This window comes from Pelecanus crispus, chromosome 12 (assembly GCF_030463565.1).
Source record: "Pelecanus crispus isolate bPelCri1 chromosome 12, bPelCri1.pri, whole genome shotgun sequence".
NCBI lineage: Eukaryota > Metazoa > Chordata > Aves > Pelecaniformes > Pelecanidae > Pelecanus > Pelecanus crispus.
In genome coordinates, this window is record NC_134654.1 from 2,194,326 (window position 1) to 2,217,626 (window position 23,301).

Consider the following 23,301-nt stretch of genomic DNA (forward strand, 5'->3'; position numbering starts at 1 on the left):
TTAAACTAGGTCCTTTTTTGCTGTTTGGCAGCGCAGCACATGCTCCTGTTTGAGGGCTAGCAATTTCCATTATGATTTCAGTTGAAATTTTAACAGTTCTTCCTCCAGGTGCACTTGGCACTTGATATTTGAATGAATTTTTTTTTTCCCCCCCCCCCAAGGCACTATTTTTCTTGTAATTAGATGTCATTGAGAAAATAGAAACTCCATTATTTTGTGATACTTAGTGTTTCAAAGTGGGGGGGAGAATGCAGAAGTGGTGGGGTTTCGTGGACAGTGTTTCTCTGCAGAAAACTGTTACTAAGCAGCTGAGAACTATTGTCTGGTGCAATTAATGGTCTTGCTGAATCAGATACTTCCAGCAGGAGATGCTTATTCATTCTGTGGTGCTTGAAGGCCTAGCCTACGCTAACAAACTGACCTGTTACCAACCTGCGTAGGTGCCGAAACTCTCTTGTGGGTGATGTCGATGAGTCAAAGCCATTTTAGTGCTGCTGTGGAGGATAAGATCTATCTCTTCCTAGCTTTGCATCCTGTGGCAGCGCTGACGGGCTGGTGGGGCTCTCTGGTGCTTTGGGCGATCCCTGGGAGCGGGGTGGCCTTTTCCCTGCGGTGGGGTTGGGTTCTGCGAGACCCGCAGGAGCAGATGAATACGCGGACCAGGAGGTGGGAGGCTTTGGGTGGTGCTGCTGACGTGCAAGTCGAGGTAGCTTTTTCATTCCTTTATATTTGCACGAAAATTACAGACTTTCACGTACCTTTTTTTCCTCCTCCAGCTTCATGTTTCCTGTCGCAGGTGGTTTAGGCCCCCCTCAAGGTATGTATGAACTTAACATTTTGAGCACAAAGTTCTTGGCCTTGTTTAGGTACATTAATCAACTTAAAGTAGTTCTGCGCTGATGCTCGGAAGCGTGATTATTAATTGAACTCCACAGCTGTTTTTCCCCTTGAATTCAATACTGGTAAGCTGACTCTTGCAACTCTAGTTATAAAACTTTCCATGCAGTGTTGAAGAAGCAGTGTTACCAGAATGCTCGATGAAAGATCTAGGAAAAACTAATCTCCATTTTTCACCCGAATTTGCCTTTAAGATTTTTGTGTTATTTTGAGTGTGGTATTTAACCTCTTTATGCTTCATCTACCAGCTGTGTATACCCATATTGTGTGGGTGTTGCAAGACCTGGTAAATATTTACAAAGCACAGCAAGACCCTGGGACAAGAGTCACAACCTGTGTGGAAAATATTAATACAATAGGAGAGCCTCAGCCTTAAATTACCTTTGTTCTCATTCCTGTTGCAGTGCTGTTTAATTAATGGAAAATACAGAGAGAACTTGTAGGGAAAGTGGAGAGTTTTCTTACAAAAAGTCTCAGGGATTGATTTATGGATTATTCCTGAGTGTGTCACGTCCCTCCTGGAGTGCTTTTGTGTGTGATGTTCAGTTATGCACAGTTATAATTATCTCACAGTGTGCTGGTAGCAAATGTGTGTTAGTGTATGTCTCCCAAGATTGCAAAATATGAGATACGAAAATACTGAAACATAATCCATTTGGCTTTATTCAGTGAACTAATACATTCCAGCTTGATTTGTCCAATTTTGTTGAAGTTTAGCTTTTACTGACAAATATTGTAGCCATTCCAATATAGGTAGTGGGCTAATTAACCTACAGAGAAATTATCCAGCCAGATCAGAGTGTGAAGTTGCGTTGTGAAATGATGAGTTTATTTCCCAAGACTTATCTTCAAAAGTTGCCAGTTTGTATGTTTTGCCTTTCAAGAGAAACGGACAATTATCAGCACCGGTCAACCTGGTTAATTAAATCTTGTTAATTGGAAATGACCCTTTCAAAAATTATATGGGAAGAAACCCACAGAGAATCCTTAGGATGGTGGGAGAATTCATCAGCTTGGTTATTGGGAAAGCCCCATAACATTTCTTCCCTTAGACTGACCAGTATCTAAACTAAGGAAATTCTGTGGCTGCCTGCAGTGTAGCGTATTTTTTTATTTTTTAAGCAGTCCAACAAGACTGAGAGTTTTTTCCTTTCCTTTGCTGTTTTAGTTTAAAAAAAAAAAGGGGGGGGGGAAGAAAAGAGGAAAAACTGCCCTTTAACGCTAACTGGGAGCTTATGTTGTTTAATGTTTTGTTGTAGGGATGATTCCTATGCAACAGCAAGGATTTCCGATGGTTCCTGTCATGCAGTCCAATATGCCAGGCATGATGGGAATGAATTATGGTTCTCAGATGCCTCCTGGACCCATGACCATGCAGGTGCGTGGTGATGAACTGTGGTCTGAGATGAGATACCTTGGTGCTTGTCCGAAAGGTGACAGCTGATGCCATAGTCCTCTCACAACTGCAGTGGGGGTAAGAGGGTGGAACTTGCCTAGAAACTGAAGTGTGGGTATTGGTCCGTAGTGGGACATCATATTTTGTAGTATTCTCTTTGAAGATATTTCTGATAATTTAAAGAATTCTCCCAAGTTTCGCTGGTGCCTGGATAGAGAGTGTGGGGGAGTTTGGCATACATTACTCACTGTTGTAGAGTAGAGAGAAACGAGGCTGTAGTGCAAGGACAGCATCAGTAATATTTAAAGTAACTTGGACGGTATAGCCCACTCAAAGATGTCAGAATCTGAACCTTCATTCCACTATACGTGTTATGACACCAAAGTGTGATAAGAGAAGCATGGTCTCTGAACAGGAAAGGAAACAAAAACACCAGCGAGATGTTGAAAAGCTACCAGATGCCACCTACTCCAAAGTGTGGTTCGTAATAGTGTTGAATTGTTAAGTGACTATAATTCAAAACTCCCACAACGTACCTCTTCTGTCTTTTTAATTTTGCTTCGTGCTTTTTCTTCTTTTGCTTTGGTTTTATGTACTTGCCGTTAAGGTGGCGTATTGTGTAGTATTTTAAATGAGCCCTTTATAAGCTGATAAGAAGTGACTGTGTACACAATCTGATTGATCGTGACCAATTCACTGAATTGTTTTATCCCTTTGTATCTCAAATGCTGGAGTTAATAGAACAAGTATCCTGAGTGGAAGTGGCAATTCATAAACTTTCTTTTTAAATACCTTGTTCTAGGGAGCAAGGAATCTCTTCAGTGTGCTGTATTTTCTCACGTGACTGGTTTTCCCATTTGTCCTACTTCCGGTGTTTCATTCTCATTCTTTTTCTTGCTTAAAGTAACTTTGTCTTTAACTCTGCTGTTGCTAATTGAGGAATAAGAATGAAGTATGAGTAGCTAATACTATGTTTTCTCTCTTTTAATCTTTTGTTTTCTATTTAGCACCATATGTGCTTATGTACAAATTTGCACTTTGCTGAAATTTAATGTTTTGGCATGGCTTTGTAGCCAAATTGCTATGTGACAAATTGAATTTATTGTATCTTGCTGTCTCTTTACGCTCCCTTCCCTTCACACCCTCACCTGGAATTTGTGAGATTGATTTTGTAAAATTTATAGTAGGAAGATGTTTTTATGAGAGCTGGTCTAAAAATAATAAATAGCTTTTGTCCTCTTCCTGCGTGTTCTGATACCAAATACAAAATGAATGGTAAGAAAAGTAAACTGTTTTCTGGCCCCTTCTATATTAGGCAAGCTTTGCTGCTATAACTATACCAGAATATATTCCTCAGCAACTGTTTCTGATACAGATGCAGTTTGTTCAGACGAGTCTCCTCTTGGCTGTTGCCGTACACCGTCTCCCTCCCTTGGACCCCTGGATAAGCTATGTTTGCAAAATGTCTAGACCATGTTTTGCTAGCATCCATCGTTTGTTAGGAGTGTGCACCTCCACCATGGAATTCAAAAGTAGTATGCAATCCCTTAAAATAGGAATAGGAAACAAAAAACCCAAGAAAACCCAAAAGCATGATACTGAACCATGTGTAGCACTGTAGGATGCCTGTAACGTTCCTGCTCTTGAGGTAGGTTGTCTAGATTTGAAGTCTTGATTTTTGCATTTGACCAGAAGACCATCCCGTCTTCTAAAATCCTTTCAGGATCGTAACTCGTTATTGAGAGGGAAGAGTGCCATCTACTGAAAGAGCTGTGCTTTCTTCTCTAACAGCTCGTGTGTGCTCAGAGACTGTGCATCCAGCTGTACTTAACGCTCTTCATCTTATGAGATCTATGTGGTTCACAATTTGGCAGGCTGTAATTGCCAGTGGTTTGGCTTTTTCTGTGGGGGGGGGGGAAAAAAAATCTTGGAGTTGTATTATTTATTTTGTTCTAGGGTGGCATGCCCTTAGGGCCGATGCCAGCAGCTGGAATGCCTTACATGGGACAGCCTTCTTTCTTGGGAATGCGTCCAGCAGCCCCGCAGTACACCCCTGACATGCAGAAGCAGTTTGCAGAGGAACAACAGTAAGTGACGCTTTACTGGCTCTTGGGAAATTCTTCTTTTTCAAGGGGGAGATGTAGTCTGGAGGGGTAGTCCACACAGTAAAAATATTGATACTTTCTCTAGAAAAGTAGTCCACTTAGGGCTGTAGAATATTGTTGAGATCACTCCATTGGATTTGAAGGGTACCTGTGAAGTTAGTAGTGGCTGTCATACAGCTCTAAGGAAAAGTGGAAATGTGTGCACCAGACCATCTGAATTTGAGAGAAGTAGTGAAGAAATTAAGCAGAAGCTTGACATGAATGTTACTCGATGATCTTAAAGGTCTTTTCTAACCTAAATGATTCTACAGTTCTATTGTAATGAAAAATTATGTTTAGATTTTTTTTTATCATTTTGCTTCAGGAAGAGGTTTGAGCATCAGCAGAAATTCTTGGAAGAAGAAAGAAAGCGGCGCCAGTTTGAAGAGCAGAAACAAAAGCTGAGACTCCTAAGCAGTGTGAAACCTAAGGTATGTCCTAAATAATAAGTGGGGTGTGTGTTTCTTCAGGGTTTTTTTTAATATTTTTTAATGGGATGGTCTCTTTCAACAAGCAAATAAGTGTGGAACTTATGAGAGACATCAGATTACATCTTGGAAAGCATCTGGAATAGTCAGTCCTTTATGCACTCTTGGTGTAATGTAAATGAAGTCTGATGTTGAAAATGAAATCAGCGTTTGAAAAATAAACCAAACTGGTGTGTAGCCTTTGGGAACAGGCTGAGTTTCTAGAATAGAGAATGTTTGGTTGCTTGTTTGTTAACTTTGTCCAAAGTTTTGGACACTTGCAATGAGCTCAAAGGCTGTTATCTGCAAGAATACAAATAGCTGAGTAAGATTTATATATTGTTCTTGTGCATAAAGCTATGTCTACAGACTGGGGAACACTGTTATGGCGTAGTCTGCAAAATAAATGCTTTCTAAATGTGGGAGTTATTGTTGATATGCTTCAGGAAGGCACTGCTGGAGAAAAAAGGGGTTTAATCTAACAGCAGGCATTGCTAATTTTTGTACTGAAGAAGTGTAGATATTGAAAGAAAACTGAGCTGTTCTGTGAGTTTTTCAAAATGTGTTCTGTGGTGTTTCAGACAGGTGAAAAAAGCAGGGATGATGCTTTGGAAGCCATTAAAGGAAATTTAGATGGTTTTTCTAGAGATGCTAAAATGCACCCAACACCAGCATCACATCCAAAAAAGCCAGGTTTGTCATTTTTCTCATCTTCCAACTGAAAATAAAACTCTAATGTTTGAAATCCTCAGCAGGGGGAACTAATTCCAAGAAGTATTTTTATTTGGTGGTACAAAGTGAGTGGATCAACTGTTTTGTAAAATAAAGTGTCATTCTAGCATCTGTTTGCTTGGTCAGGTGAAATATTAGGTATCACCTTTTATTAGAAGACTTGAAATCTTTAAAAGAAAGCTTAATGTGCTGTGCTTAATGTGAAATACCATGGAAATTGATAATGCGTTTGTTCTTTTCTACTCAAAGCATTAATTAATGTTTTGCAGAGTGCTTTTGAAGCCGAGAAGTGCTATACAAGTGCTAAGAATGATCAAAACGTTGTGTAATGACTTCAGTGTACTGTAACAGCTTGCTTGGGTACCATTGCCTGGGCATGGTCAAACCGAAGCCTTCTGTATTCTCTTCTCAGTAATTACTACATTTGTAAGAATTGCTGCTAAAGATTTCCTGTGGGTTGTAGTATAGTTTGCTCTGTGTCTAGCCTGAAACAAAGCTTATCTAGACAAGCTTTTTCCTGTGTAAAATCTTTATCTGTACTGTGGATTTGCTCTTTGATAATTTTGAAGTTACAGGTGGTTTCTGACAATTTTCCGTTGCCTGTAGATTTGCTCATCCTATATCAGTTCTGTTGAAATGGGTAACTATGCAAGGGACCAAACAGCAGATTGTCTAAATGAGTACACATTTCTTATGTGTCTTATGATATATTACTGAGCTTTTGAGGATAAAACACTCCTCTGAGGGAGAATGTCCCCCTGTGCACACCCCTATTATGTCCAGTTTGAAATATTCTTGATTTGTTTTGACCCCGTCTGTTTCAAACAAATAGAATACTTCCATAGCCAGCGTTAAGAATTGAGTTTCAATCAAAGTGTTTACATCATAAATATCTGGGAGAGAAGATGCGTGGTTGGAAGTGGCTGCTCAGTTTTACCATACGTGTTTGTTACACTGACAATAACAACTCTACACATCTCTCTCAAATAATGCATCCACTGCTGTTTCCCCTCACCCATTTGCTGTGTGTACCTAGTATTTGCCACTTTTCCTACCTTCCCACCTGTGAACCTTTTTGCTCATCACTTTGCATTGTGTGTTCATTCCATTTTACAGATCATCCCACATCATCCCATTCTGCTGTATCTGTTTCCCACTCTGCTTTTCTCGATGATGAAGAATTTAGTGACTTTGTGCAAGGGCCTGTTGAAATCCCCAAACTGGTGCCTCAACCCACCTCTCAGCCTTTTCAGCCTTTCCATTCTGCTACTGAGGCTGGGCAACTGCTTTCAGAAAAGGCTGTGGTCCAACCTCTCCCTCCAGCCCAGGCTCCAGTGTTATCCATCCTGCATGGTACAACTGGGCAGGTTCCTTATTTTCCTACCTCTGCATCTTCACCCAATATCCATAAACCAGGTAACTCTAAAGTATCTTCTTTTACATGTCACCTTCTGTCATAGAGCTACATGGAGTCTTTACTTGCTTTGCTGGGTTTTTTTTCAGTCTGGCTGAAAGAAGTAATGTAGAGATAATTAAGTAGAAACGTGCTGATCCATGGGAAAAGATGAGTTAAGTCCCCTTCTTCCCTCCCTTAGAACCGCACTGTAAAAGCAAGTCACATGTGGATCCAGTGATTGCTAAATATGCATACGGCTGATCTTAAGTGAATTAAGTCTTGTGTGCCGGCATCTTTGTAAGTCTGTGTAGTAGAAAAAGATACAGTTGAGGTGGTGGTGTAAAAAATAACTGTATGATAACGTGGAGCACTTGTGCGCTTCCTCTCTTGGAGGCTAAATGGATGTTGGTGAGATGAATGTGAAGAATTTTGCAGATGTAAGTAGATACTGGACACTTCTGCTATTGATGCCTAGATGATTATGCAACGGTAATCCTCATAGAGAAAATAGTTTTGTGTATTCCTTCTCCTACTTGTTGCTTTTTGTTTGTTGAATTTGTTGTGTATGCATGGTAAGTAAAGGGCAGAATCAGGCTATAAAAGTGTTTGAACAGGGTGGTGCTGTTGGTCTGAGCTGGGACGGATACTCATCTTGGTAACTCATCAGTGGTACCAATTATACTTTTCCTTTGAAAGTGTGGAATTGCGACCTGGGTGGTTAATAACAAAATACAAATAATTCCTCCTGCTGTTTATTCAGGCTCTTCCTTGGAGGAGAAAGTCTTAGATAATGGCTCAAATGAATCTGAACAAGAGCAAACCAAACTTAAAACATCCGAAGTTGGGCACAAGGCCTCGGCTGCAAGCCAAGTTCATCCCAGTCTAACCATCAATGACTGGGATGTTGTAGGTGGACACGAAAGTGGTACCATTGCTGCAGAGGTGCACAAGGCTTCAGAACAAAACATAGCAGTTGAAGAGTGTGGTGAGCAAATGAAATGTTTGACAGAATTTAAATCTAATGAGATGCTGCTTGAACGCTAACACTCCGTACACTAATTCTAAGGCCAATCCTGCGTAATTTTGCTCTGAACGCCTGCTTGAATAATATGTCAGTGCGTCCTGCTCCTTGCTAAAAGTATAACAACTGTGATTTTACTCTGAACTTCTTCCCCGTGAATTTACTGCTGTAATCACTTTTAACATGTTTGTTTAATCAGGTCTGCTGTTTTACAATGTTCTGTCCTCTTTCTTGGGGGGAAAAAAATACATGATCTCTAAAGATTTATTTTATTTTATTTTATTTTATTTTAAATTATTTAAGGAAACTTATTCCTAAAGATGGTCAATGTCATGGTGGGTTTTCATCTTTGAGGGGATAAAATCTTGTTGAGTTAAAGCTCTTAGCTAGTTAATACTTGTTTCTCAGACAATTTGCTGCTCATATGCGTTATGTCTAAAGCTATCTGTGCTTTAGGGATCAAAATTTCAAAAGCTGGACTAGATGAAAACTTCAAGCAAGCTTTAGTTCCAATTTGGATTTTATTAAAGCTGACATTGACTGTTTGGTTTTGGTTTATTCCAGTCAAAATAGATGCAGGGTCTCTGGTGCACCTTGATTAGTGCTCTGATGTCGTACTTAAGGGTTATGTGAAATGTGGGCTCCACTGTAGTCAAGTATGGTAAAAATAAATGTAGTGTAATCTCACTTTGCTGGGGGGTGAGAGGAGAGAGAGAAGGGGGAGAAGGCTCCTGGTCTGTGGATAATTGAATTGGGCACTTTCTCAAGCAGTTCTTTCTTTCCTAGAAGTACCATAACTTTATTAATAAACTCATGTGTTCCTCTCCTCAGTCATTGGATATGTTGCTTTCAAGTGTTTTCTTATCCAGCATATTTGAAAAATGTTATTGGATGAAATTAAATGGTTTGAGTGGACATTTTTAGTAAGTGGAGGGGCTTTGAAATGCACAGTAAACTGCTGAAAGTGACTCAAAAGAATACACAGCATGAAATAGGAGCTGTTCATTCATTCATAGTTCAGCCAATTAAATTGTTCATTTTGTACAAATCCAACACAATCTGATGCCTGATTTTAAAAGAAAAAAAAAAGGGAGGGGAGAGAGGGAGACAGGAAACTACCCTCGTTTAAGAGTGTGAGACAGAGCGAGTTTAAATACAGCCTGCAGATGAAGGTAGTGTTGGAAGTGATTATGTAGAGCAACAATAGTTAGGAATAGTTCCAAATGTTGTTAAGGGTGCTTTGAAGGCTGAGCTGAAATACTTTGTGAGGAACAGAAGTTTAGTAGTTAAGTGATAATGCTGAAAAATGGCAGACCCTAAGTCACCTGGATATTATCAAAGTTTTGAGTAAGACTCTCCTATCTATCAACTAAATATGGCTGAGAATTCCTTTTCACTTCTCCTATTATTTGATTTTTAAGGGGCTGAATTTTATCAGAGAGATTCAAGGGTGAAAAGCAAGAATTGGTAGGATGCAGAAGTGCATGGAAGGGTGGTTAGCGCTGAAGAATAATGAGATTGGAGGAAGTAGCAAATTTATTTTACTTGGCTGGTGAAATGGAAGGAATTGCTTATATTAAAATGTGCTTGGAATTGCGGGATGATTAAAAATTAGACTGCAGTCAGGGGAGAGTCCATGTGGAAGATGAGGACATGCAAGGGCACTGGGAAAGACAATGAAATCTGAAACAATTCTGACTTTTGTCAGAGCTCCATCCAAGTTGAGCATAAAATCTGCTTAGAGGGAGCTAGACAGGAAGTAAAACCATGAGACTGAGGGGAAGAATCCACACAGTGAAGAAATAAATAAGCGATTCTCAGGGAGTAAAGTGTGGCAGATCGCGTTCTGAAAGCCTGTAGTAGCGAAGGCGGCTATGACGTCTTCTGGATCTGAAGACTAGGAGCAATGGATATATTTTTGTGAACATGGGATAAGATCTTACTGAGATTGAGTCTAATAGGCTGTTTGTGGATTTCCCCGATAAGGATGTCCTGGTGGAGCATTGTGGTTCTTATGGTAGGTACGAATTTATTTATTCCACAAGTAGCCCTAATAGCATGTACTTGATGGGAAGACTGAATCTGATATGGCACAGAACTGCTGCTATGAAATTTTAAGAGACAATGAGACCTGAGCTTTTGTACAACTAGAAATTAAGAGGGAGGCAAATAAGGAGCTCCTCATTTCATCATGTGTATAACTATATTCTTGCTGTTACTGCCAAATCATTCTACTTATGTTGAAATACATACTCCTGCAGTAGCTGTTTGTCCTCTGAGCACAGTGATCCCTATCTGAAATCTTTGCCTGAAATGCTAAATGATATGACCAGCTATGAACTAGTCTCTAAGACCTTTGTAGTCTGAATCTTTAGATCCTAATACAACTGTCTGTCTTTTTCTTACTCAATGGAATACGTTTAGGAGTTGGAGTATTCCCTCCACAGGACCCAATTCAGCAAATGATGCCTCCTTGGATTTACAACGATAGCCTGGTCCCAGGTAAACAAGAAAGTGGGCGTTTAGCCAAGCAGGCAGCGTGAGGTGTGAATGTATGTGTGCTTACGTTGCCATTTATTGCTCAAAGCATTATTATTCCTCAGTCATCAAATGAATCCTATATCTTTGATATGTTACGGATTTATGGGGACTTTATCTTGATTTGAAGAAGTATGGGTTTTATTCAAGCATGTTAGATGTTTAATCTGGAATTTGCTATGACAGCAGATTATACTAGTAGAGGTTGCATTGCTGATAATACTGCTGTCATGGGTAGTCTTGTTTTTGGCGTGTCTTGTAATTAAGCAGGCTCATTTCTTAAGGCTATTTATCTTATATGTGCAAATAACAGTAGAAAATGAAATGCTGTAGTAAATATTGATTACACTGAGGTTTAAATACATAAAGCTGTTATAACTATCTTTTTGTATGGATTATCCTGCAATTTCATTAAGGAAACATGTTTTGAAATGGAGCACTAACTGTATTTTATATAAAATATTTATTTGCTCGTGTTAACCTTGTCTGTAAAGACCATCCAATAATGCATTTAGATGAAACATGATGATACAATACAACACCAGAATGCTGTTGCCTTACCTTATGCTTTGAGCATTACTAATTGATATAATGTTGAGTCTGAGACAAAAGAGAAAAGCAATCTGAAATTCACTTGAGAACAGCAGTTGTCACTGTCTAATACTGACTCCCTCTTAACAGAGTTGTATAAGAAAATTTTGGAAACCACTTTGACTCCTACTGGAATAGATACAGCTAAACTCTATCCCATACTGATGTCGTCTGGATTGCCCAGAGAGACTCTTGGACAGATATGGGCTTTAGCCAACCGTACTACCCCTGGGAAGCTCACAAAAGAAGAGCTCTACGCTGTCCTGGCTATGATAGCAGTAACTCAGGTATGACTAACGCTTCGGAGATTAGTGCAGAAAGGCAGTTCGCTTAGCTAATCTGCCATAGATTGCGTGTTAGCACAAGTGGCTGGTATACCACACCTGTAGTAAAATACTACTTCTGTTGAAGTCCAGAGAAGAAACTCCCCTTGTAACTTCAGTGGGGTTGTAAGTTCATCCCCTGCAGTTACATTTCAGTTACTCCTTTCTTTAGTGTCAGTTGAGGATAGTTCTTAGATATATCTACCAAACACATGTATATGTATTTCTAGTAGAAAATATGGGCTGTTTTTCTTCTGTTGTATACGCGTCTGTTTTCCTCACACTATATGGTTTCTGTATCTAGCTAATAGCTAGACTTGCTACCTCTCTCCTGAACCAGTGGAGTGTTAATTTTAGGCTTCCATTCTTTGTCAGCATAGTGTCATCTCTTAACAGTTGTTTCTAAATACCAGCCCCTTATGAAAACGAAGGCAAGAGTGTCTTGACCAGTGAAGATTGAAGCTGAGGTACTTTGTTGGAGCGGTGTGCAGGAAAAATGATATAGCGCACCAGGTTCAGCGTGGCTTTGCTTGCCAGTGCTTTCTAGATTGGTTTACTAAGAGCCAAAAAAGAATGCTGTCAAATGCCTCTGCCCACCCAGGCAGGTATCATTACCCTCCGTGTAACTCCGGCAGTCAGGGTGTTGAATAGGATTCACTTACACAGGCTCTTGATAGCGTGTTTTGCTTTGGCAGGTTTACTTGAAGCTTGTCCAGTACCCTGCTCTTTCATGATTTCAGTAATACAAGCTAGAAACTGGAGTGAGAACGCAACGTGCCTTTTTGTTGATGTGCACGTGTGTATACGGTTGTCTTTGCTTTTCTGCCTTTGCAGAGAGGAATACCTGCAGTGAGTCCTGACGTCTTAAACCAGTTTCCAGCTGCCCCCGTTCCTACTTTAACTGGATTTCCAGTGCCGCTGCCTGCCACAGTGAGCCAGCAGCCCCTGATGCCCTCGGCACCGCCCGTCTCCATGCCTCTTAGCATCGGGCCGGCCGTGATGGGGATGAACATCACGGCACCAGCGGGCGGAGCTGCAGCACAGCCTTCGGGAGGATTCGTGCCATCCTACCCACCCAGTCAGGTTAGCTCACTCTTGTTGCGTGGCAAAGCTCCCTTGTTCTGGAAAGAGAATTAGCCCGACTCTTTCAAAGCTACGTAGTGAAAACAGACTTAAATAGCAAAAAATGGAGCTGAAATCTAGCACGTGACATCTGAAAACATGAAGTCACGCCACTAAGGATGTTCTTTTATTTCTTTCATTTTTCTGGTGGCATTAGAAGAGATACAAAAGCGTTCTCCATTACAAACTAATTGCATCGAAAAAGGTTTTTAGTTGTAGTTAGGATTTTGTAATGCACATAAAGTGGAATTTTAGTTTAAACTATACAACAGACTCTATTAGCTGGTAAAATAAATCAAGAGTTTTCAGGAGGAGCTGAGAACTATGAAAACCTTTGGTTTACAGCACTGTAAATCATCTGGGGGATAAATTTTGCTGTTTGCAAATATGGTTCATCCTTCTTCGGAAAATATTTCTTCTGATGCTTTTGCTGTGTGTATTGATTTTAAATTATTGATTGATTTAAATTATTAATATTTGTCCTGTAGTAAAAGATTGCATGGCTATGATCAATAACACATTTAATGTGAAAGGACTAGAGTTCCTTATTCACCTGTTCTTCATGCACACTGCTTGTAATCCCGTACACCTTGCGTGTGTTTTGAGTTGGGTGAGGTGCAGGCAAAGTGGAAACACTGACCACGCGAATTTTGCCTGCTGACGTTGAAAGGTTTTTGCCATCTTTTGCTTCCCCTCCCCCCCCCATTAAGTTAATCATGCTACTCTGAACTGCTTTCACACTATATGACAATTTGAAAAGACAACAGTATAGCAATTTACATGTTGCTTGTAATTCAGGTCGTAAAACCAGAAGATGATGATTTCCAGGAGTTTCAAGATGCTTCAAAGTCTGGCTCACTAGATGACTCTTTCACTGATTTCCAAGGGGATGTAGCTGGCTCCTCCAAAGCAGCCAGTTCACAGCACCGGAGCAGGTAGTAGATCTTTGATTTCCAGCCCTTTGGTATTTTAGAAGTCTTTTATGAAATGAAATGTTTTCCTCTTTTGTGGGTAGCTGTCTAGCCTGTAATTTTCTTCTGTCACCTGACTTCTGCTCTGACAGTTTCTTTTGAAGGTTGTTACAATTACAATTAGGCTTTCTGAATAAAAAATGACATTTGATGTGCCATAGGTGGTTGGCCATTCTTTAGCATTCTAGTCATCACGCTGAGGTAAATTGCGTTTACAAGGTATGGGGATAGGTTTTCAAGTGTTTATACTACCGCACAGGCAATTGGAAGTTACTTCATACTGTGCATTCAGGCGAAAACCTTACATAAAGCTATTCAGAAAAAATACACTGGGACGGAGGAGTTCTGCATTTAGTGCTGTGTGCTTCCATTAAAAGTATGACCCCATGTTTGTTGGAGTTGACAGAAACCATTTGCTGACATCAAGGTCTTTCTTCAGGCCCTGAATATGGGCCCAAAGATTCATGCGAAGAGCATGACATCGTACTCTTAAATGACTGAGAACTCCAGTGGACAGGATTATTGTTACTTCTGTTGTTTCTCTGGCCAGTGCTTAAACTTTCAGTAACTGACTATAAATCTCAATTGAAATCTCATTCAGACTTCAGCAGTCTTGGCTTTTCATTTGGGAGACTGCCAAAATGTAATTCTGGATCAGGCAAATTTTGTATAACAAAATAAGTAAGCATGTTTACTCCCTTTGAGAGTTTACAATTAATCTTTCAAAGTCCCGTGGTTACAAAAATTCAGCGTTGTTTCCTTTTACTGCACACAGCAAACTTTTATGTCCCTCCCAGGTGTCTAACTGCAGACATACAAATTTTCTGTGTGTTGAACTGACTGTTCTTAGTTGCAAATAGAACTAGCACTTTCCAGGTAAGCAGTGATTACCAGTTGCTTCCTCAACAGTGACGTCAAATGGAGATACTAAAACAGATTGTTCTGTTACACCGTGCCTAATGGCATGCTATGTAAGAAATTAAATTTTGCTGATGTCAATCAATGCCACATGCATCTGAAGATGCTCTCTTTTAAGTATATCTTAATTTGTGTTAGATGTCATTAAAGCTATTCTGTTACTGAAAGTTTTAACAGAATCATGGCAAATTCCACAATGGGAAGTAGGGGATCATTAAAAAAAAAAAAAAAAAAAAAAAATTATGTTTCTTTTTCACTGCAGCAGTTCTCTTTCTTCAGTTGTAAAAGCATTCAGTTTTGAACAGAATGTTACAATGAGCTATAATCTAATTGCTTATGGAGCTTTATTTAAAAAAAAAGCCATCTGTAGAGTACAGATGATTAACCATTACCTTGGCCAAGATTGCATATCTAATAGCCTGTTTTGCAGTGATGTGAAATTTAATTATATTACCATAAGCTTTTTTTTTTTCCCCCTGACATTGCACTGTCTGTCTGCAAGGATCACAGACCATCATTAGCACGTGTGTGCAAGTGCTAGGTTTGTATGTTGCTTGTAGGCTGCTGATAAGGAGATTTAAATGGCTCTGGAAAGATTCTTGCTTGAGGCCAAAGAACGCCATAGAAATTCATTCACGTTTTCAATGTGCATAGTACTGAATGACATAAATGAGAGGTAAAATGCATCATTCATATGTAAAGGATGTTGTTCTGTAGAGCTGCCAAGGTCTGATAAGGGGGCTTGCGTGGAGGGCAAGCAAATCTCTCCCAGAACGTCTTCTAAATCTTACAGCAGTTGCTAACATGGTGTTAGGTTATTATGGCAGTTTTACTATATAAAGTAGAGTGTGTTTATGTGTAAAAAGATTTGCTTGTGTAACTGTGGACTAATCCTTATTTTGCTGATTAGATAGCTACCTAGACTCGCTGATTTGCACTGACAGAAATTCAAAGTTATCCTTTCCTTTCTTTAGAACAGTGGTTCCACTTTATTATCTTAATTTTGCAATGTGTAATGGAATATAATCAAAAGTAGATAAGCTGAAGGTATGGAGCAGACAAAATCTCATGCAGTTTTAACTCTTTACTCTATCTAATTCTGTCAGGGAGAACTGTCCTTAACGCTGCCCTGGGCAAAGTGATAAATTAAACAGCAGTGGTTCCTGGGGTATGTCTGTGTGCTTATTGTCTCCTGGGCTAAGAATTCCTGTGGTGTAAAGTTCTGGAGCGTTTTGTTCATGTTTTGGTGCAAATTAAAATCAAGAAGGGTGAAAATTGACTTCTGGCCTAAAGAAATACAATTAGGTGAGATAACGTGTGAATTCACCCATCAGTTACCCAGCTGCCTGTGTACATGCTCTTATTCTTAATAGATATTGAGGTCATTTACATCTGGTTCTTGATTAAGAACTCTTTAGGGTACAAGCTTAGGTTTAGCGATCCAAATTATGTAGTCATAATAAGAGGCTCCTTTAACTAAAACCTGGAAATGTAGATTTCTTATGGATGAATTAAGGAACTTTGCTTTTATCTCTTTTGTTTTTAGTGTTCCTTCTTTACTAATGCCACTCCCAGGTAATAAGACACTCTCATCAACTGATAAGTATGCTGTGTTTAAAGGAATTGCAGCTGAGAAGCCTTCTGAAAGTACAGCTACTTTTGGAGGTAAAAGGAAAAATATACAAGCACTATGAGCAATTTATTACAATATTGCCATACATCTTGGTTTTGGCATCGATAAAATATTAATATTTGAAAAATGAGAGCAATTATGTCAATATAAAATTTATGATATGAATTCCTAATATCTTTATTAAATGTATTCCTTTTCTCATATTCACTAGATTGTGGAGACAAGTATAGTGCTTTCCGTGAATTAGAACAACCGTCAGAGAGCAAATACTTAGGTAAGCAGTATGTTTTTTGGAGCTGTTTTAGCGTGTTTTCATGATTATTTTTATGAGCTGCAGAATTTCCATTGCTACAATTCTAGAATAATGCTGCTTCTGCTCCTCTAAACAACTTAGCAGGAAATATCCTGATCCATTCGTGTAATATATGAATGGAGCAATCTACAAATTGTATTTCTAGACAATTGGCATCTCTTTTGGATGCTTCTGAGTTTTATTTTAAAATAACAATACAGCTGGAATTTGCTCATTTTAACTAAGGAATCATGTATTCTTAGAAGACAGGATAAGATACTTCTGGACAAAATTGCAACTTTTTTCTATTGTTAGGGTAGAATTTAAACTTGTCATGGTCTCTGGTGCTCTAAGAATAAATCTGATCACTTGTTTTGAAATTTGCGTTTAACTGGTTTTGGTTGGGAAAGTAAAACCTAGATGGTATCTCAAGTGCAACATCTGTGGAATTACAGAAGCAGAGTCTCCCTAAGCCTTTTCTAGAACCATCTATGTCTAACTCATTTATGCAATATAAGTGGTAATCTCATCTTTTTAATCAGATGGGGAAAAACTTTCTTATATTATCAGTAGACAGATCAGAAGATAAACAGATTACTAACTTAACTTCTGTGGAAGTCGTTCCACAGAATTATGTTACACCCAGCATTTTGTTTCATTATTAGAAGACAACTTTAGATTCTAGGATAAAACTGCTTACCTGAGTTCACTCCTACTCCTTATTTTTCAAAGACAGAATTCTTCTTTTTTCAGACACTGAGCTTCTGAAGCTCCTGTAATGTTTTGTGAGGTTTTCAGGCTCAGTACCTCTTCAGGATTAAATGCATGCAATGAAATGAAATAACATTTTATCTCTTTCCATACATGTCTTAAAATATAGAAAATTACTGTATTTGCCTGCTATCAAGGTCTGACTGCTCTTAACCCTTTCACCAGCTTACATTTCTAATGGAAAAGTTTGCAATTCCTCAGTAAGTTTAGTTTGCTGTGGTGTTTTAGTTTTGATCAATGAATAGCAATTTCATGAATATTTGTAGTGGTGCTAGGCCAAGTGAACTGATTTGGAGGGGAGGGAGAATGGAAGAATATGTTGGGTATAGTCATGCTCCTTTACTACTATTATAAAGAGTATTCTTTTAAATCTTGGTTAAACTAATTTCAAGTATGACACTGTGTGGCAGCTTAAGAATTAAATGTTAATGGTGTACTTCTAAAATAGAACAAAATCTGTTTATTGGACAGTTGTCTTAGTGTGCATCAATACTTTAAAATTACAAGTAGTTGAAGTATGTACGTGCTGGTGAATGGGTTAAACAATGTTTTTCATGTTCAGAAGAAATTGCTTTATAAAAGAAATAATTGTGTACGAACAGGAAGAAAGTTATAAAATTAGTACACCAAAATATTTAATGTAAATTCAATGAAAACATTGTTCAATCAATCAGGTTTAAATTATAATCCTTACATAGTACTATCTTACATTCAGCATGTAGTTGAACTAGAGATCAGCACATCTTGTGATTAATCATGCTGACTTTCGTGTGAAAGTCTTGTCTCCAGGCTTCCTAGAAAACTGTAATCAGTCTTAGCAGAAGCTAGAAGATGCCCGAGTTATTACATTTACTGAAGTTCTGATCACTTAACACTTCCGTACGTTTAGGTGAACCTGACAGAAGGAAAACACGATAGGTTAAAATGAGAGCTTAAAAATGTTCTAGAACAACATGTTAGGATCATCGCCTTGCATTCTTTTCTGTTTGGGGCTTTGTCTCTTCCACCGTTGGGTTCCCCATTATGCCCCGCTGGACAGGCTTGTTGCCCGTCTGCCTTCTTTCAAGTGAACTTTTTTTCAAAAGTACCTTCAGCCACCAGGCAAGTCCAGTTGGTCTCTACTATGTTCCCCTTTCAGCTTATCAGCAGGGTTGCTTTTGTCTCAACCCTCTGCTGACGCCCCATGAATAAACTGTATTTAGGCGATATTTTGAAAGGAGGGAGGGGGAGAATTGCTTCTGTAAGAAGGCAAATACTATATTGGTATAAGTGAAATTCAAGATTACATTCATTGCTTGGCAAATATGGGAAGGATGGGGTGGGGGAAAAAGAACTTACGTGGAAGCTGAATGAGACAGTACTGATCAACTTTTGAATCTATTGGTCATGGTATGTTTTGCCATTAACTCAGTGTAAAGGGAATTTAATATGACTTTGAGGCTATTTGAAAGACTTAAGTGTTTGCTGGAATGAATATTAGAATTGCTGACCTTGAAACTTGTGTGGTTCGTAGAAGTTGAGTTTGCAGTTCTACGTGCATCCTGAGGTCTTAATTTAAATAGTTTGCATAAAAACTTCTGACATTGCATGAAATAACTTGCTTGCTTGCACGGTGTGAGTATGATGTATTTGTTGTCACTGCAGTGTCTTATTGTTGTGTTTTCATTGTTTTTATTCTCAGGAGATAACCTTGCAGAATTCAAGCCTGCAGGAACCGATGATGGTTTCACAGATTTTAAAACCGCTGACAGTATCTCACCATTAGAGCCACCTACAAAAGACAAAACTTTCCCTACATCCTTCCCTTCTCTGCCCGTTCAGTCAAAACAGCAAACACAAGCAAAGACCTCTTTGAATCTGGCAGACTTGGATCTCTTTTCCTCTACTGGAGAAAACAAGCAGCCATCCTTTCCACCTCCATTTAATACATCAAAATCGGGCTCCTTTCCTCCACCACCCCTTCCATCTACCACTGCCCAACCAGCACCCAGCAAAAGTTCAAGCTTAGCTGATGAATTTGGAGAGTTCAACCTTTTTGGGGAATTTTCTAATTGCGCATCAGCCAGCGGACAGGATGACTTTGCAGATTTTATGGCTTTCAACAACAGCAGTGGATTTTCAGAACAAAAACCAGATGACAAATACAATGCACTTAAGCTGGAGGCCGGTCCTGTTCCTCAGTCTGGCTCATCTGCCAGCACGAAGAGTGGGCAGAGTTCTGCCACCGCTGCTACGCCCACCAAATACGATATCTTCAAACAGCTTTCTCTGGAAGGCTCTGGGGCGGGCTTTGAGGAGGCGAAGGACAACACGCTTTCTTCAGTGAAGAGCGATGACGATTTTGCCGACTTTCACTCTAACAAGTTTTCTTCCACGTGCAACAGCGCAGACAAGTCCCTGGTGGACAAAGTCGCGGCTTTCAAGCAGGCCAAAGAAGACTCTGCTTCGGTGAAGTCTCTGGATCTCCCTTCTATTGGTGGCAGCAGTGTTGGCAAGGAGGATTCTGAAGACGCGTTGTCTGTTCAGTTTGACATGAAACTGGCTGATGTGGGAGGAGATCTTAAGCATGTCATGTCTGATAGCTCTCTGGATTTGCCAACAGTTAGTGGCCAGCATCCACCAGCAGCAGGTGAGGAACTGGTTAGATTGCTCTGGTAACACAGGTGATGGAGATTTCGGTGTTCTTCTGTGTGCTAAATTACAGTATTATGCACTGGTCTTTCAGTAGTGAAAGACTAAGAAATCTGTGCACCCGCTAGCCAACAGCCCCTTAGCAGGGCAGTGTTTATTTTCTGTCTTAGATGACTATAAATAGATCGAACAGTTTGAACTCCATGCCAGTTTATTTTTGAGATTTGACAACATCATATTACTGGTACCTGTTAGCTATTGTCACTGAAGGGATTCAAGTGGAAAATTTTCTAATGCAAACAATGTCATTCCATTTATATTAGCAAGATGAATGGCAGAGAGTCTCACTTTAATCTCTTGGTTTCAACAAAGCATTTGGCTTGGGGACTTAACCCGCTCTGCGCTTCTGAAAGGGTAGGCAGAACACTAATTTGTGCTGTTAATGAAAAGCTGTCTAATCACCAACACTAGTGTATACCCGTTACGGTGGGGCTTAATCTGTGTAGCCAGTATTTTGCAGGACTGCAAGTAGAAGTATTGCATAGACTTTTTAGAGTTAAAACCCTCATTGGAATAATTGTGCGAAGGGGCTGTAAATGCTAGTCTCATGATTGATAGTTTTCGGACCCATATTTAAAACTACAGGACTTTTACTTTACCCCGATCAGCTTTTCACCTTCTTTAATTTCCCTTTATGAAAGTGCTCCTGAGAGAATGAATTGACCATCTCCAATCTGATCGCATATCATAAAACAAATTTCCCAAGTGTCCTGCTTTTTCTTTTCGTATGTACATAGGAAGATAAGATGTAGTTAAATGTTCTGTGGCCTTCAATAATACGGGAACCATTACTGTGTTCTAGCGACAAGTGTTATGCAGTCAAAGGCCTTTCTGAACGGGGGGGAGCATACCAACTGTCAACGTAAAAGCTGTTACTGGAAGAATTGGTTATTTCCATATGAAATATTTCTTCCATTCTTGCAGATATGGGTAGAGAAAATATACAGTACTGTAATTTTGCATTATGATATTTTTAAGTAGGGGAGAGGATTAAGTTGGCGACTTTGACATGGAAGATACTCTATAACAGGGTACAAAATATCAGGAATAATTTATTAGCAAAGACATTTAATTTTCGTATTACTGCTTGGTAAAACTCCAAGTTGAGTGAGCTGTCAAAAACGTAGCACCTACAGTGTATTCTTGAATGTTTACTTTGGTTTTGAAAGCACTTTTTCCTAATATTTTTCTAGCCTCTTTTGGTGGTAGTTTGACTTATGTAGCTCTTCTACAGGATGTGAGCTTTTGCCACAGAAATCAGTGATTAATAATTGCCATTCGTGGCAGGAAAGACTCTTTTTGGTTTGTTTAAAGGGGTTAGCCAACCATGTGCTTGTTGCTAAACTTTTGAACTCTGAAGTATTAATTAGAAGCTATTTTTATTAAACTTAAACAAGTCTGTATTCTCCTATGGTGCCAAGCTAGACGTTTTTCCATGGGGAGAGTTTTACTCCATTTAACTCTGTTTGGATTTCGTAACGGAGCATGCTCTGGACGATCTGTTACAAATACTTCTGTGCTCATGTGTTCCTTTATGTATGTTTGATGCATTTCAAGCTATGAGCTGCTGATGTTCAAGTCTTTTTTTTTTTTTTTTTTCCAGTTTACATAAGTTAAAAAGCAGATTTTTTTTTTTTCTCTCTTAATTTTCTTCGATCTGTAAATCTAATGTCAAAAAGGGACAGTATCCCTTTGCCATCCTCACTGCTGAGAAATGGGAGACTAGTCACTGGGAATCGTACGTTTGCAAGCATCTCCAGTGAGGCAGCAGCGGGACAGAGGTGCTGATAAATGGTTTGACTTTTCTGACATACCAATACAGAGCTCTTTCTCCTTTGGCTATTGAGATTTCATGTTGCATAGCTTCCAGGTATGGGCAGGTAGGTTGCTTACGCTGGGAATTAGGAAGAAAGCGTTGAGTTGCTTCCCACACGACAGACTTTGGTCTCTGGGGGAAGAAAGGTTTTAATTTTTGCTCTCTCCAAAGGGGATACTGTCTCTTTAAACTTTGCTAGAATTCTTTGTGTGGAAGGTAGATTATACTAATGTTGCCTGATTTCTCTTGCATTTACTTCGTATAACCCTTTGAGCACTGGCTGCATGCTGTTAGTTTCAAGCAGGCTGCTTCTTTTAACCCAAATTTATGTTTCACTCGTAGACGAAAGCATTTTAATTAGCGCCTAGTCATGTTATATGAACCTAATTTGTTCTGCGTCCTGCCGCACTTTGCAGCGAGAGCGTACCCTCGCCCGGGTATTCTCAAAGGGTTATCCGTTTGCTGCACTTACAAATCTGTAAAGTACCTTTTTCTTTGGCATTATTGGAGATCTCTGTATATTTTAATCAACTTCAGGTTTTTTGCTGCTTTTCTAATGTCTAATTTCAATGAAACATTTCCTGTGTGAATGTGCCTTCTCAGATCTGCTTTGATATCTCTCTTCTGCAAGTATTGACCTGCATGCTTTATTCTGATAACGCCCTTACGAGCTCCTATGTATCACTACCTTTTGTGACCTGTAAGTCCTGCTGTGTTAATAAATATTATCTTGGCGTATTTTGAAAGTGTGGGGACGTGTGTGATTTGTTGCAAACCAGCAATGTGTATCTCTTTCCTGAAAAATACGAAGTTTAAAGTCATAGTATCCCCTTAAGGTGGCGCATGCCTTTCTCTTGCAGAGCAGCGTGTGGGTGAGCTTCTTCCTCCTCTTCCAACGCTTTGACCTCGCTCCCTGCGTACCTCTGAAACTTTACATGTCAGGCTAATCAATATTTTTTTTAAAAGAGCGCTTTTTGCAAGGGATTGAATAGAGGAGCTGTGTGGATGGCAGGGTTGTTTCTGTGAGTTGGTTTTGAGGGTATGGTGGTAGTTCAGACTGAAGGCAAATACTGTTTTCTCTGTCCCGTTGTCTCCTCGTCTGGATTTCCCCGCTGCCAGCCAAGGTTATGATACGCCTTTGTGAAGGGGACCGACTGGAAAATGTGTCGCTATCTAGGCCTTTATGAGTAGGAGCCCATTAAACAATATTCTAATATTTATTTAGCTAATCTAGAGTGAGTTAATCAGTGCCCCAAAGTAAAGGGCCCTGCTTCCTTTTTCTGTTTGGGAAGTCCTGGCTTACTAAATACTGAAGCTTTCGAACACAAACGACAGCTGCAAATTTGTGTCACGTAATTATGTCACGTTGACTTTCTCCAAATCCCGGGTCACTAACAGTTTGGGATTAACATCAAATTAGCAGACAAGGTAAAAAGCTAAAAATAATTGAGATGTGGAATCGAGTTAAAGTGTTATGCCGGCACAAGCTGGGTTTTTGTAGTTCCTTGCCACAACAGCAAAAATCAGACCAGAAACCAGAATGTGTTTTCTCTTCTTTACACCATTCTTGAGAGACTTTAAA

General features: G+C 39.5%; 1 protein-coding gene across 1 annotated transcript in view; it reads left to right on the forward strand.

Moving 5' to 3' along the window:
• Positions 1–776: 776 nt before the first annotated feature.
• SYNRG (synergin gamma) overlaps positions 777–23,301 on the forward strand; it is a 35,860-nt gene continuing 13,335 nt past the window's right edge. The window contains exons 1-14 of the mRNA XM_075719768.1: positions 777–817; positions 2,157–2,275; positions 4,250–4,380; positions 4,763–4,868; positions 5,486–5,597; positions 6,753–7,052; positions 7,793–8,017; positions 10,478–10,555; positions 11,273–11,469; positions 12,340–12,588; positions 13,426–13,562; positions 16,063–16,181; positions 16,361–16,423; positions 18,894–19,841. Of these exons, the coding sequence (XP_075575883.1) occupies positions 781–817; positions 2,157–2,275; positions 4,250–4,380; positions 4,763–4,868; positions 5,486–5,597; positions 6,753–7,052; positions 7,793–8,017; positions 10,478–10,555; positions 11,273–11,469; positions 12,340–12,588; positions 13,426–13,562; positions 16,063–16,181; positions 16,361–16,423; positions 18,894–19,841 (2,821 nt within the window). The 5' untranslated portion in view covers positions 777–780. The remainder of the gene's footprint in view (positions 818–2,156; positions 2,276–4,249; positions 4,381–4,762; positions 4,869–5,485; positions 5,598–6,752; positions 7,053–7,792; positions 8,018–10,477; positions 10,556–11,272; positions 11,470–12,339; positions 12,589–13,425; positions 13,563–16,062; positions 16,182–16,360; positions 16,424–18,893; positions 19,842–23,301) is intronic.